Raw genomic sequence first — 14,144 nt, 5'->3', positions numbered from 1 at the left:
ATAAATAGATATATACTGTTACCAGTTCAAAGCTACTAAAGATAAACGAATGTAGTTTCACATTACAATTTGAAGTCATTCTAGAAAGAAAAAAATTGGTAATTTAGATTTATTTTGATTTTTTTTCTGGTGGTAATGAGGTTGGTCAAGTTGACCAATTGCATATAGTTAGGGTAGAGAAAATAACAGATAAAATATAAAGTTTTACTGAAAACAAATTTTACAATGAGAGATTGAAAGAATAAGGAGCTGCTATAAACAGCTAACATGCTGCCAAAGACAACTTATTCTAGGGGGACCTGGGGGCATACTCCCCTAGAAAATTAATATAATTTACAGTTGCTATATAAGTCAAATATGTGAAAGTAGGGGTGCTACCTGGTTCCAATGTCTCTGTATTATATGTATGATGTTATGAGATGTCTTTAACTCACACAGTGAGCCTATATTTGTAATGAATATTACTTTTGATGCATGGGAGTTGAATGCAGTGGACAAATCAGTGATACATTCAAAAAATAAAAACATTGTGATGGTGTTCCTCAAATGTACTTCCAGTTCATAGATAAAATGTAACAGATTTTAAAGCTTGATGTTATATTGTAATAAGAGAGGAGATATTTTTCTATATTTTAATGTGTTCTATCTGCTTATTTTTGATTTTTCAATGACATATTGCCAGTTTGTTTTTGTTGTTTTCATGTGTATTCTAGCAGAGGTAAATTCCTTTTATTAAACCAATAATGATATTTATACAGGTCGATGAGGCAGGTGTTGAAAGCAAAGATATTGAATTGGTTATGTCTCAAGCTAATGTCTCCAGAACTAAAGCTGTTAGAGCTCTCAAGAACAATAACAATGATATTGTCAATGCTATTATGGTAAGTCTATTTATTTTGAATTTATAGCAGGTTTACTCTGAAATATTTTTTTGGGGGCTGGGGTGGGGAACTGTCATTTGTAGCCAGTTTACTGAAGTCATTTGTTTTTTGTACTGTTTCATTAATTATCTCCAATGCTGGGTATATTACTATCAGAAATGTTAAAATGTCTATGGATGATCAAACATAAGTACTTGGTATATGTCAAAATATGGGCACTGACTTGTGATAAAAGTTCATTTTATTGTTGGGTGAAAGTAAAGCATTTGTATCGTGATAAAGTTTCTGTAAGAAGACAAAACTGTGATAGCCATACTGGTACATACCCATTTACCAATATATATATATATATATATTAAAAGGTTTGAAATTTCTTTTATAAGGGGCTCAGAATTACCTCTAAATAGGTATCTAACATACATAGATAGGTTGTTAAGAATTTAAACAAAATTTTTGTTTAATTTAGGTAATGCAAATTTTTTGTGACCAAATATCCCTAGTGACAAGCAAGCATAAAAATAATCTTAAAATTTTAGAACTTGCCAATTTAATCCTTATAACTGAATAACTCTATGAGAGAGAAAATGCAATGCAAAGTTAAAATTTTTTCCAGTAACAAACCATAACTACCAAGAATGTTACACGTACAAAAATTCCATTCTTTTCAACTTAAATATGCCTAAGTATGTAATATTAATAATAAATAGCAAATTGTTCCATCTTATTGTTATAATGATGAGCTTTTTTCTTCATCATATTGCAGCTAGTATCCACTTTTTATTAACCCTTTAACTGGGGCTGCTTTAAACACATGCAGAATTTTTGTGAGCTGTATGCTGTAAACAGCATAATTGCATTCAACTGCCAGAGGCAGACCATACCATACATGGTGAATCTGCAGTCAGTGGGTTAAGATTAATAAAATGTTAACTTTCAGAGTTACTATTTCTATCTACAGTAAAATATAAGTATATAAAAAAAGCTTTACTTAGCATTTAAAAACCTGTTTTTATATTCAACGTTGCATGCTTACAAGTTGTAAAATACAGTTTGTTTTTTTTATCATTCAACTGGGTTAGCAAATTGGTAGGAAATCGATAGAAGCTGTAATAGTGAAATATTGAGGTAATAAAGTTAAATCCTGGAGATGTAGGTTATTATTTGATTTACACTGTTTTTTATTTAGGCATTGCAACATCCACTTTAGACAAGACACAAAATAATAAAAATCCATGATTGGAAAGTTATTGGCAGTGCAGAACATAATCAGTTTTAAACCATAATCACTTCCACTTTTTTTTAAGTTACAAACAGAGAAAAAGAAAGTTTAAAAATATACAAGAGGTAACAAGGCTGATGTCATTGGATCTCTTGTTGCAAGAAAGTGATTAGAGTTTATGCTACCAATTTTGTTAATATATTTAATTTTTCTTTGAGATAGTAGTTTACTTTTTAATTATTTTAGACAAGTATTGTACTAAGGAAAAAATTTCATACAATTTTACTGTGGTCTTTATTCATGATGTACTTGTTCAAACTTTTTACATTTTTCTTGTTAGTATATAACGAATTAATATCTACGTACAGTAAATATGGCATTTTATTCTAAATAATTGTTTATTTTATTTTTCAGGAGCTCACTATGTAGTTTCAAATTATTGTTAAAAGTGGACAGTACCATCTACCAAATACATTGTTGCTTGTATTATCTGCAGTGTGTTCATTCTTGCCTTCTCTCTGTCAGAAAGATGCAAACTGTAAAATAAAATTTGAGTTTCAAAGTCAGTGCTGTCTAACACACGTCAAGTAAGACTGATTATGGTTGTCTTCACTTTTCTTTTTCAATTTAACCCTTTCGCAATGGGCTTGGTATAAAATACACAAGTTTGTATACACATTTGCACACATTAAGTATTTATACTATAACTTTTAATGCAGTATGTATATCATCACAAAATTGGTAGACTTTTAATAAACATTACAACTCTTGTACACAAAAAAATCAGATTTTTTAATGAAGTATTTTTACTAAAGATTTGTTTGTGAATATATCGAGTCTATTTCGTTGAGTGTGAAGTGATTTTCATGTTATGATAAAACAAAAACTATAATTTGTCCCCAAAATATCAAATATCATTTGTGTAATCTCTAAAATCTCCTAAATACATTTCAAATGACAGTATACATGTACACGATATAAAAGATGGATCACATACACTATACACGTACACATTATAAAAATGTTTGAAATAAAAGGCGAAAGTATGATAATTATTACTAGTTGGAATCATCTTATACAAAAGTGCCTTTAATATTCCTAATAAATCGTACATATAAAGAGATTGATAAATTTCTGCTTCCCTCATTCTTCCACCTTTATATACATATATATAACTTTTTTTTTTGAAAAGTAGATATGAAAATAATTCTCGCCATATCTGTGGTAGTTTAAAAAGTGCATTTCTAATAATAATTACTGGATTGACCCCCCCATTGGCACAGCGGCATGTTTGCGGACTTATATCGCTAGAGACCAGGTTTCAATATCCATGGTGGGCAGAACACAGACAGCCCATTGTGCAGCTTTGTGTTTAACTATAAACAAACAAAGAAATATATATATTATTATTAAATATTGTGAATTATTCTACAGAAAAACTGGCTCCCAACTAGTCGCCTCACGATCCTGACTGTTTACGATAAAGCCTGTTAAACTTTCAAGTAAAAAACAAAAAGCCATTGTGTGAGTAAAGCTCTAATAAAAACAAGGTATTTAGTAAAGTAGCGAAAACGCAAATAAGGAACCGAACAACAATTTCAAAACTACTAACTTTTCGAAAATTGCATCCTACTTTAATTCACAATATCCACGCATTATGCAGCTTTGCGCATAAAAATACAACATTTTATTATTTCTACGTATAAAATTAGTGTAATTTATTTTTCACAATTAGCATTAGAGATATAAGCTTTGAAATAGCTCATGATATCTGAAAATCACAAAAAATAACAATGGTGAATAAATTAACATTGACGCGCAACTTTCACAAGCAAATTAATCGCAAAGAGAATGACTTGTGTGAAATATGAAAATATTAATAAACATACAAATATATTTAAGATATTAGTAAATTGTTTGTTTTGTTTATGGCAAAGCTACTAAAGCCATCTTAGACTGTCCCTAATATTGAACCTTTGACCAAAGAAAAGGCAACCGGCCGGCAGCATCCACTACTTGGTCTACTTTTTTTCTTTTCTTCTTTATCTAACCACTCATTAGGCTACTCCCACAGTTGAAAGAGCGCGCATGTTCGACGTAGGGGCGTTAGTAAATTGGAATAAATAAATCATTTTAAAGACTATTGTAATATTGGCTATACAAGGGTACAAAATTTCTTAGTAGAAAAAGCGTTATCATTTAATTAATATTGTTTGTTTATGTTCCGAAAAATAAAATAAAATGATACAATTACAGTTTTGATTATATATACTTATAGCTTAACTTTTGCAATTATAAAATGGACGAGGATATTGTTTTCAATCCGAATCCTATATGTGTGTCTGAGCATCTGTTTCTCTGTGTTTGAAAGATAACTTGAAAATATTTCATCTGATTTTGATCAACGTTGATATAAAGTTAACCTCTCCCAAGGATCAATTGTTTAACCTTTGGTGTATGTACATTAAAGTTCAAGGTTACACTAAAGGTCAACTACTTTAGTCATGATGGAAACCAATGGGCATTTGAGTTAGAGGATCTTAACTCATAGACCTACATTATTTTTAGAGCGGGGATTTATTTGGTAAATAATCTAGGTTAGTTTTTCAAAATTCACAAAAAATGTGTAACGAGGATGTCACTCACTGAGTGTCTTTTAAGTTTCGTAAGGTATTAAAGTATATATTTTGAGGATATACAATCTTCGAAGTATATCATGAATTAATTCAACGCTCAAAAACATTCACGCAAATAATTATATTACCTTCAAGAAGAATCTATACACACAAAGTAGTTTAAAGCTATAAATTAAAAAGAATTTTTGGCTGGTAGTGAATGGCTAGCAAAGCCGTCGATACTCCATATTTCGTGATATCTAAACAAACTTTTTATTAAATGTGATACTACCACTTTATTATTATTGGGAAACATAGAAATATTACATAACAAATAAAATTGATATGGCTGCCACCTACTGGGTATGTTAACATTAACCTCGTGCTGTGGAGGGATAAGGCTAGAGGCTTTGTGTAGTGTGAGAACTGTTTTTGATTTATTTGTGTAATTATACTTGTTTTTTAATTTAAATATTACACGTGAATTTGTTTAACGATTTTAACACATATCATGACTTTTATTTTTTGTTTATATTTGTTCGATATGTGTAAATTGATTCTTGCATGAATTTTGAAAATGAAAAACGCATTTCTGTTTTGTCTTACAAAATACAATTTACACTCCAAGTAATACTGATAGTTCGTAACTTCGTTACTTAAACTTTAGTACATAGTCTTTCTAAGTATTATACTTTATTACTAGTAATATTAAAGTAATACAGCAGTTACTGATATTGATAATCTGGTATTGTTAGTGTTACTGTCAATGATTAGACTTGGTTATTGAATTAGTCCTAGTACCAGTAGTGACTATATAATATCAATAATACGAACAGTATGCTAGGATTTAATTAGTCAAAAGATATTGTGGATTTAATGACTTCTCCATTGTCTTCACCTGAGCATGTATTACTATTAGGATATGTATTCTATCTTAATTGAGGTCTTGAAATCCAATTATGTTAAGTGTTAGTGACTTTAACTTGGCATTTGTATTAATAATAATATATGAATACTGTATTTTTTCTTATGAATTTTAGTAATTTCAGTGTGTGTGTAACTTTTGTTACACTCGTTACAAATAACTCAAAATATGTGCTCTAGTTTTTAAGTCCTGAAGGTTTTAACTGTTATTTTGAGTTGACTGTCTGGTGGAAGACTAAGCTTTCATAGCATTTGAAATATACAAAGAAAATCACAGTTGATGTATAGTGACTGTTAAGCTTTTCTTAGTATCAGTTTAGCCAGACATATTGTATCATTTTACACTTAACAATATTGAAACTCTTAAGTCCTTTTAAATTAAAATATTTTTATTTAGTCACTTTTCCTGTATTTTATTCAATGGTAAATTTAGAACTGTCTGATCTAATAAATATATGTACATATTGTTCACATATATAATAAAGATCCCTAAATTCTTCTGAAGTTTCACTAGAAGCATTCAGGCTCAGTTGAAAAGTGTACTTACCACCATCCTTCCCACCCTTTTTTTTGTTACGGGTAATGATATTTTTATTTGCATCTATTTTTCACCAGTCCTATAAGATTGGCAAATGTATCTTGTGTGACATCAATCTCTTTCTAAAATTCAAGATATACAACATATACTTGGATGTTTTTATTCAAAACATAAACATATGTTATGAGGTAGGAAAACATTTCTAAAAGTGCTCCTTAGTGTTTATTTAATTATTTAAATAAATAAATTATTTAATTATTAAAATTATTTTTAACAACATATTCCAACATAGTTAGTAGGGTTGATTGATATGCTCATCAGCCCTACTAGTAGAGCTCATTCCAACATATTGCTAACAACAGGTGTCAAATTTGGGGTTTTTGTTTTGGGTTCTATTTTTATAGAAAATAACGATTACATTGCTGTCTCTAAATCAGAACTTCTCCACTGTTTAACCACTTTTGGAAAAAAAAAAGTATTAAAGACTCCATTGTGTTGTTATTCATCTTTTGAAAGTTTTTTAGTTATTTCTAACTTGAATACTTAATTTTTCCCTTGTTATTTGTTTTTGTTAATGCAAGAATTATCAGCAAAAAATTAAAAAAATGTAAATACAATTTCAGTACTCAGTTTTTAGGTTCAGAAAGTGTTCATTGTTTAATTGACATTATTACTTGCTTTTTTGATATTTGCCTAAATTAGAATTACACATTTACTTAGATTGTGGTTTGTCTTGCATATGGCATATATTAAAAGAGTAAAACTTGTCTTTTAATCATAATCACCGTATGAAGCAACCACATGGCTTTGTGTACTCTTAAACAGTTCAGTGATATATTGAATGGTGAACTGTGTCAACAAAATTGAAAAATGAAGTATTTTGCTTTTTAATAATGTTATCAGATTTCAAAGCTAGCCACTTGTGATTAGTTTTATAATAAAGATGGGTGTAATTGCCCTGTATTTTACAAGTTTATGATATGATTGCCGATATCATAAGACTGTACACATGGTATTATGGATAATTAATTTCAAGTTTCTTTGTTTATTCTTTTGACTTTTTTTCCAGAATTATTTCATTAAGGAAACAGGCTTCTGCCCAGTTTTGAAATCAGTGCACGTCGTTTCTAGTTAATCAAAACCTCTGAAGTTTTGTACATGGATACACTAGTACTCTTCAATAATACATTTTAAAATAAAAAGTTTATTATTCATCATTAGTAAAAGCAATTAATCTAGAAGTGAGTTTTCCAAGTTTTGTGAACTAGTGAAAGTGTATGAACCACTTCTGAATATAACGGTGCTAAACTTAGTTTCAAATAATAAGATAACTTCATGGAAACCTCCATTAGTCCTGTACAGTTTTAAATTGCTGTAAGGTTATTACTCTTATGTTAATGACTGTTGGAGTAATCTCTGAATGTGTAAAGTTATTTAAGTTTCTCAGATTTATAAGCATTAGGATAAGGCTACATAACATTGTAACGAAGATCTTAGAAATCTTGAAACAAACACTTGATTCAGACTGATAATCTGTATAGTTGCAGTCACATGACATTGGGACAAGTAATTTATTTAAGATATTAACATGACTAAAACAGTATAAGTACAGCTAAATTACTTGATCATACATTCTTTGAAGTACTTCCAAAATAGCTGTTTTTATTTTTTTTCACAGAATTTTCTCCACATTTTGTAATCTTCATTGTACATTTATACACAAACCATGCCAGAGCTCAGTGTTGTTGACGTTGAAACTGCACAGGAGAAAGTGGTGAAAACAAATGATAGTGGTAAGTTTACAAGAAATGGATCAGTAGATTATAAGTAAATAAATATTTTGGAAACCTGAAAGAAAGCGTCATATATTAATGGAATTATTCAATATTCGTATTTATTTGGGTTGGGCAAGGTCTAGTAGTTAGGATTCTGGACTGTGAATCTGAGGGTTTGTGGTTCGTGTCCTGTTACTGCAAAATTATTTGGGGGGGGGGGATTATGGGTACATTATAAAAGTGGCAGTCAGATCTGACCATTCTAGTAAATAACCCAAGAATTGGTGGTGAATGTTGGCTGCTGCTTTCCTTGTAGTCTTTTCAGTTTACAATTAGTGATAGTTAAACCAGATAAATTATATAGAAATTAACATGTTAAGTATTAGTGAAAAGAAAACAACATAGCATAATAATTTACAAAAAGTATATATACTTAGTGACTTGAAAACAGTTTTACTCTGTATTTTTAGAATGACAAGCTTGGCTTGTCAAAAATGAGTGTTTTATGTTTGTTCTGATGTGTTATTTTTTTTAGTTAGTTACAAATATATTTTGTTCTATTTGATGATGTAATTCACAGGAAAGCAGTTGTTTTTTTTCTTGGCAAAATTTAGTCAGGGAATTGAGAAGTTTTTTATATGTCAGTTAGAAGTTTTTTTTTAATTAGATATATGAATATGTGCTTAAATTTTTTAATTTTCAGCTCATGAATCGGGTACAGATTCTGACAGTGAAGATTCTGTCCCTGAATTGGAAGAACCAGAAACTTCTGGGACTCAATCAACCAGTCAGGAACAGGTGAGTTTGGTATTTTATGAATATATGTTTTTATATGGAAGTCAGTAGTTTCAGCTTTGTTCTAAATTATTTCAAGCTTATATAATGAATAATAATAAAAAAGTTAACAGATGAACCAAAACTATATGTTGGTTTTAACAAACTTTTAAACCATTAGAAATTAGACTGAGTGTATACAACTACCAGTCCAAAATATTTGTAGTGATGAGCAAATTTAATGATCTCGTAACTTGCTTACACAAACTTTGCTGATGAACTGAGTTTTAATGTACAGAGTGGACTGTGTTAATCTCACAGAATTTATATAATTAACATATTCCAAACATAGTACCTTAAAAACAGAAGTACAGTAAAACAGTGAAATATCTGAAGTCTATATACGCATTATTTTTATTCACTATTCATCTTCCTAGTTTATTGCAAATTTATAAATTCTTGTATTATATTTGTTTATCATTGACTACTTTGTGCATGTGTTTTTTTTACGGTGATCAGATCTTGTAAGAACCACACAAAATTGCACATCTAATATTATCAACCACAGTGGTAATACATAAAAAAAAAGCTTTTAAAGTTTTTATGTTTATTAGAGTATTCTAGTTTCTACAGATGTTTGAAATATAAAGGCTCTCTGTGTTATTTTTCTGTTTATGTTTTAGGCCACATGGTTTTAACAATTAACTCTCTGTATATGGGCTCAGTAATTTTTGACTGATCTTTTAATTAACATGTAACTGTGAAACTAAACATACTCTAACTTTTAATATAGTAAATGTATCTTCATGATATATTTTAGAAAACATTATATCTTATACACAAAACATCAAATTTTTTTAATTAAGTATTTTGACAAAGGATTTGTTTGTGAATTTATGGAGTCAAAGTCCAGATTAGACTGAGTGCAAGGTGATTTTCATTTTAAAAAAGTTTAAAAATAGTTTTTCTATTGTACAGTTTTCAAATTTCATTTACATAACCTCTAGAATCTCCTAAATGAATATCAAAAGTGTTTTTCAGTAAGATTTTATATTTTATCTTGCCCTATTTGACTGACCTAGGCATGGCATAGCCTGGCGGTTAAGGTACCCAACTCACAGTAGGTGGTTCATGGATTTGAATACCGTCAATGAACATTCTCACCCTTTCTGCCATGAGCACGGTATAATGTAGTGGTCAATCCCTCTATTTATTGGTAAAGAGTAACCAAATTGTTGGCAATAGCTGGTGTTGACTAGCTGCCTTTCCTCTAGTCTGTTGCTAATGCATATAGTCCTTGGGTAACTTTGCTCAAAATTCAACAAATAAACAATTGACTGACCTTGTAACCACATAAAAAAATATGAAATATTTCTAAATTACCCCTTTTTCTTTGTGGAATAACTACATATTATTATGAACAACTATACACTATTTAGTGGATCTTTAGACAGTGTAGAAATAGTAAGTTTGAAAATTTTAATTGACTGCAACTGCTTGTTGAAAGAAAGAGATGGCATTTGGGTTTCTGTATTGAGTTGTTTTTCATAATTTATTCTTACAGTTGAAGCTAATACAATACAAGTCACGTGGTCATTTAGATTTATTACTTTACTGCCACTTGGGGTTTATTTAAACACGTATCAAGTTATCAGCATTCTTGACCAAGTTACAACATGCTGTTGCTCAAAACGTGCTTGTACTTTTGTGCTTTTAATTTAATTTTTTTTATCTGACCTAATAAGTTCCAAATTTTTACATTTGAGTTACTTTTATAACACTAAATAAAGTATATACATGAAAAATGGCATTTAGTACTTACATGTGGGGCTTGTACCTTTTTGCTCTTGAAGTCTTAATGAAAGTTTTTGTAATTATATTGCTAGTACTTTACATGATTTTTAGATATTTTCAATATGCAATTGAGGACACATACTAAAAAAAAAACAATGTCCTAAACTATTATAATTTAACTGGCTTTTTAACTAAGCTACACGTATGTTAAAATAGTTTCCTTACTGGGTTGAAGAGCCCTCTGCAATAGCAAACTATGAAATTGATGCAGAATAACTCAAAATTGATCATGAGAATGAACTAACTTCATAAGGAAAGCATTAAGCTAATATCTTCTCTGTCAGATGTCTTCTTTGTCATACATCAGAGAATTATTCACATTTTATAAAGATAGCATGTTATAGGAGGGGCGTGGCATGCAAATTTCAGTTTATGGCATATAATTTATTAACGCAAGAATAATAGTTCAAGGATACCTAACATATAACTGTGTAAGTTCTCAGAAACTTAGAAAGAAATTTTAAAATGTTCAGCTAAGAGCAAAGAAGTGTCACATAATATGTAAAACTGAAGATTCAGAATTTATTTAATTGTTTTCAAATGAAGATATTAAAATTTGAATTACAAACTACATTTTGTTGCCAAGTTTATTGATATTAAAGTAATTTAAATTTTTGAATGCAACTATGAAAAGGTTGTGACATGCACACTTTGATCTATCCATATCAAGAAGGTTAAATTAAAAAGAACCAGATTTTATGGAAGAAGGACAAATATTTGATGGAATACCTCATTTTGCAGCTTTACCAACAATAGTAAAGAGGGGAAAATTCATTAAAATGTTTATTATTACTCGCACATGTAAGAGGAAAGATTTGAGAAACTGTCAGTGCACTATTTGCTGTATTCCATTCTCCAGCATGAATTTTGGAAATTCATGTGTGAAATTGCTATTTTACATGATGCTTTTATGATAGGAGCATTCAGCTTATACAGTTATACACGTGATTCAAAAAGTATTATCATTCAAACCTAGTGTAATAAAATACACCAGCTAAAACTTGAGAAACTCTGACAAAAAATGTATTTTAATAATGGTGGATCTAGACACAGTAAGTGAAACAAAATATACTTGATTCTAACTCCAACAGCATTCACAAATGTAAATAGCATTAGCTGAGCATTCTGGCTAAAAGTGTTTTACTGAGACAAGGAAAATTTAGAAGAAACCTGCCTTCACAAAAGGTTTACATAGATATGGTTAGAGCAAATAGGATTTATACTTGTTTGTGGTTCATACCACTCATAATTTTTTAATATTTGTTTATTAGTATATTATCTTTTAAATATGAGATTATTTATAAAACAGATAGTAAAAGAAGTTTTAATGGTCATAATTAAAAATAAATATTCTATTACACCTATTTGATTTACAATTTATTAATCTGTCCTTCCTGAGTGGTTAATTCAAATAATGGATTGATGGTTTAGATGGCTGAAGCAGCAGGTATTACAGAGGAAATGGTCAGCAAAGCTAAACAGAGCCGAAGTGAGAAAAAAGCCAGAAAGGTGATGTCCAAACTGGGACTGAAGGAGGTGTCCGGGGTTAGTAGAGTCACCGTTCGTAAATCAAGAAACATTCTGTTTGTGATCACCAAACCCAGTGTATACAAAAGTCCAGCTTCTGATACTTATATTGTCTTTGGTGAAGCTAAGGTAAGGAAGGAATGGTGTAAGTTAATAAATTTGTTATGATGACCTGTTAAAAATAATTAGTTTTTATTTGCCATTGGAATACTTTAATATAGCTAAACCTGCACAAATATTTCCAAACTCTAGAAAGATAGTTCTGATAGTTTTTTAGAAGCTTCTGTGTTTTGTAACAGCTAGTAACTTATCTGATAGTTTATAGTAGCTTCTGTGATTTGTAATGTCTGTTATCTGTTTAGATAGTTTTTAGTAGCTTCTGTCTTTTTTAACATTGTCTGTTCTGATAGTTTCTTAAACCCAAATTATATGAATTAATATCTGTTGCTACATTGTAATTAGATGTCAAATTAATAACTGTTATGTTCTTGCCTTTCAAAAATGTATGGGATATTATGGCAACTGGGTCAAGTGAATTACTTAAAAGGGCTGTATTTAATGACGTATGAGAAGTTTTCACGTAGGTTTTGAAGTGGCTAATTATGAAGCTCATGTTTTTTTCAAATTGTTTGTTTTGATAATCTTAAGATTGAAGATCTTAGTCAGCAAGCACAGATGGCAGCAGCAGAGAAATTCAAAGCTCCTGAACCAGGACTGGCTGTAGGTGAACCAACAAGAGCTGCCATTTCACAACCAATTGAGGAAGAATCTGAAGAAGATGATGAAGAGGTATAAGATGTTATATATATTAATTAAGTGTATTATTAGTTAATGAAGCAAGGTGAATATTAAAAGAATAAGCTAATTTTGTGGATTCAGAACTAAAGTAGTTTAAAATAAACACAATAAATATAATCTGGTATAACTAGAAATACTGATTAGAAATCATTACACCAGAGAGAACTATGATTGTAATGATTAAATTGCCTTGAATTAGCTTGGTTAAAGAATCTACCGAGGAAGGTATTATTCTAACTAGTTAAGAGGATACTGTTAGAAGTATATTTGTAAAAGCATTGAAGAAGACGAAAGGCAGAAGACTTACAAAACCTCATCCTCTATACTCGTGTTTCTACAATAGGTAGTTGCCATCCATTGATCCAAATTTCATTATGAATGATCTGCCTAAACAATCTATCAAAGAATGTTATTTTCTTGGTTTTTAAAGTTCCCAGGATTTTAGGGCAAGGACTCAAGAAATTTTTGCTCAGTTTTATGCAAAATATGGGGTGAGGAGGGTATGCCCATAATACTGGTAAAAAAAATATTATTGTTAGTTTAAATGGATGCCTTATTGCTTGTTATGTTTCTAAGATCAACTAATTATTTTCTCTGAATTTCCTTAAGAGTTCTGTTACAACATTCCACTTATTTCCAGAATTATACATTAGCATAAGTGGGATTTGGTATCAAACTGTGTGTGTGTTGGAGGGCCAGAAAGACTGACTTAATTATTAAGAATGTTGTGTTTATACTATATCCCACCTTAAAAAATTTGGGGGTGCAATTGCCCCTCCTCCCTGTAAACCCACCTACGTATATAAGGATAAGCTGATTTCGTGTCTCTGTACAGCATTGTCAGAATTTATTAAACAAAAATTATTGCAACATATGGAACTCATACAGTACAATAACTCAAAAGAATAAGACCAGGCTTCATAGAGTCGTGGAGTGTGTATTACAGTGGTGTAGGAAGGAGTTGTAAATTGGGGATACTTGGCTAGACATGCAGATGTGATCCATCTTTTATATCGTGTACATGTATACTGTATGTGATCCATCTTTAATATCATGTACACGTATACTGTATGTGAATGTGATCCATCTTTTATATCGTGTACATGTATAGTGTATGTGATCCATCTTTTATATCGTGTACATGTATACTGTATGTGAATGTGATCCATCTTTTATATCGTGTACATGTATACTGTATGTGAATGTGATCCATCTTGAATATCGTGTACGTGTATACTG

The 14,144-nt window shown here is 30.1% G+C and overlaps 1 protein-coding gene and 1 long non-coding RNA gene across 3 annotated transcripts; both read left to right on the top strand.

Annotated features, from left to right (window-relative positions):
* The first annotated feature begins 739 nt into the window (after positions 1 to 739).
* On the top strand, positions 740 to 2,691 carry LOC111087133. Its single transcript, XR_002611849.1, has 2 exons — positions 740 to 881; positions 2,515 to 2,691. It is a non-coding gene; the product is annotated as an uncharacterized LOC111087133 (long non-coding RNA).
* A 2,361-nt stretch (positions 2,692 to 5,052) lies between these two features.
* LOC106464893 (nascent polypeptide-associated complex subunit alpha-like) lies at positions 5,053 to 13,872 on the top strand. 2 transcript variants are annotated; one of them, XM_022392697.1, is made up of 6 exons: positions 5,053 to 5,134; positions 7,856 to 7,970; positions 8,656 to 8,750; positions 12,012 to 12,236; positions 12,756 to 12,905; positions 13,860 to 13,872. In XM_022392697.1, the coding sequence occupies exons 2-5, from the start codon at positions 7,904 to 7,906 to the stop codon at positions 12,900 to 12,902; spliced, it is 534 nt and encodes a 177-aa protein (XP_022248405.1). In that variant the 5' UTR covers positions 5,053 to 5,134; positions 7,856 to 7,903; the 3' UTR covers positions 12,903 to 12,905; positions 13,860 to 13,872. The 2 variants fall into 2 exon arrangements, with proteins under 2 accessions (XP_022248405.1, XP_013780519.1); XM_013925065.2 differs by lacking the exon at positions 5,053 to 5,134 and adding an exon at positions 5,142 to 5,160.
* Positions 13,873 to 14,144: the final 272 nt, after the last annotated feature.

The sequence above is a fragment of the Limulus polyphemus genome, unplaced genomic scaffold (genome assembly GCF_000517525.1).
Source record: "Limulus polyphemus unplaced genomic scaffold, Limulus_polyphemus-2.1.2 Scaffold1772, whole genome shotgun sequence".
In the NCBI taxonomy this organism is placed as follows: Eukaryota; Metazoa; Arthropoda; class Merostomata; order Xiphosura; family Limulidae; genus Limulus; species Limulus polyphemus.
The sequence above is the reverse complement of the archived record's forward strand: the minus strand, read 5'-3'. Positions and strand labels throughout refer to the sequence as shown.

Excerpts from the sequence above, each read along its gene's own strand:
- LOC106464893 (XM_022392697.1), top strand. The coding sequence starts at position 7,904 with ATGCCAGAGCTCAGTGTTGTTGACGTTGAAACTGCACAGGAGAAAGTG. Across the intron at positions 7,971-8,655 it reads GGTGAAAACAAATGATAGTG|CTCATGAATCGGGTACAGAT; the intron begins GTAAGTTTACAA and ends TTTAATTTTCAG. Across the intron at positions 12,237-12,755 it reads TTGTCTTTGGTGAAGCTAAG|ATTGAAGATCTTAGTCAGCA; the intron begins GTAAGGAAGGAA and ends GATAATCTTAAG.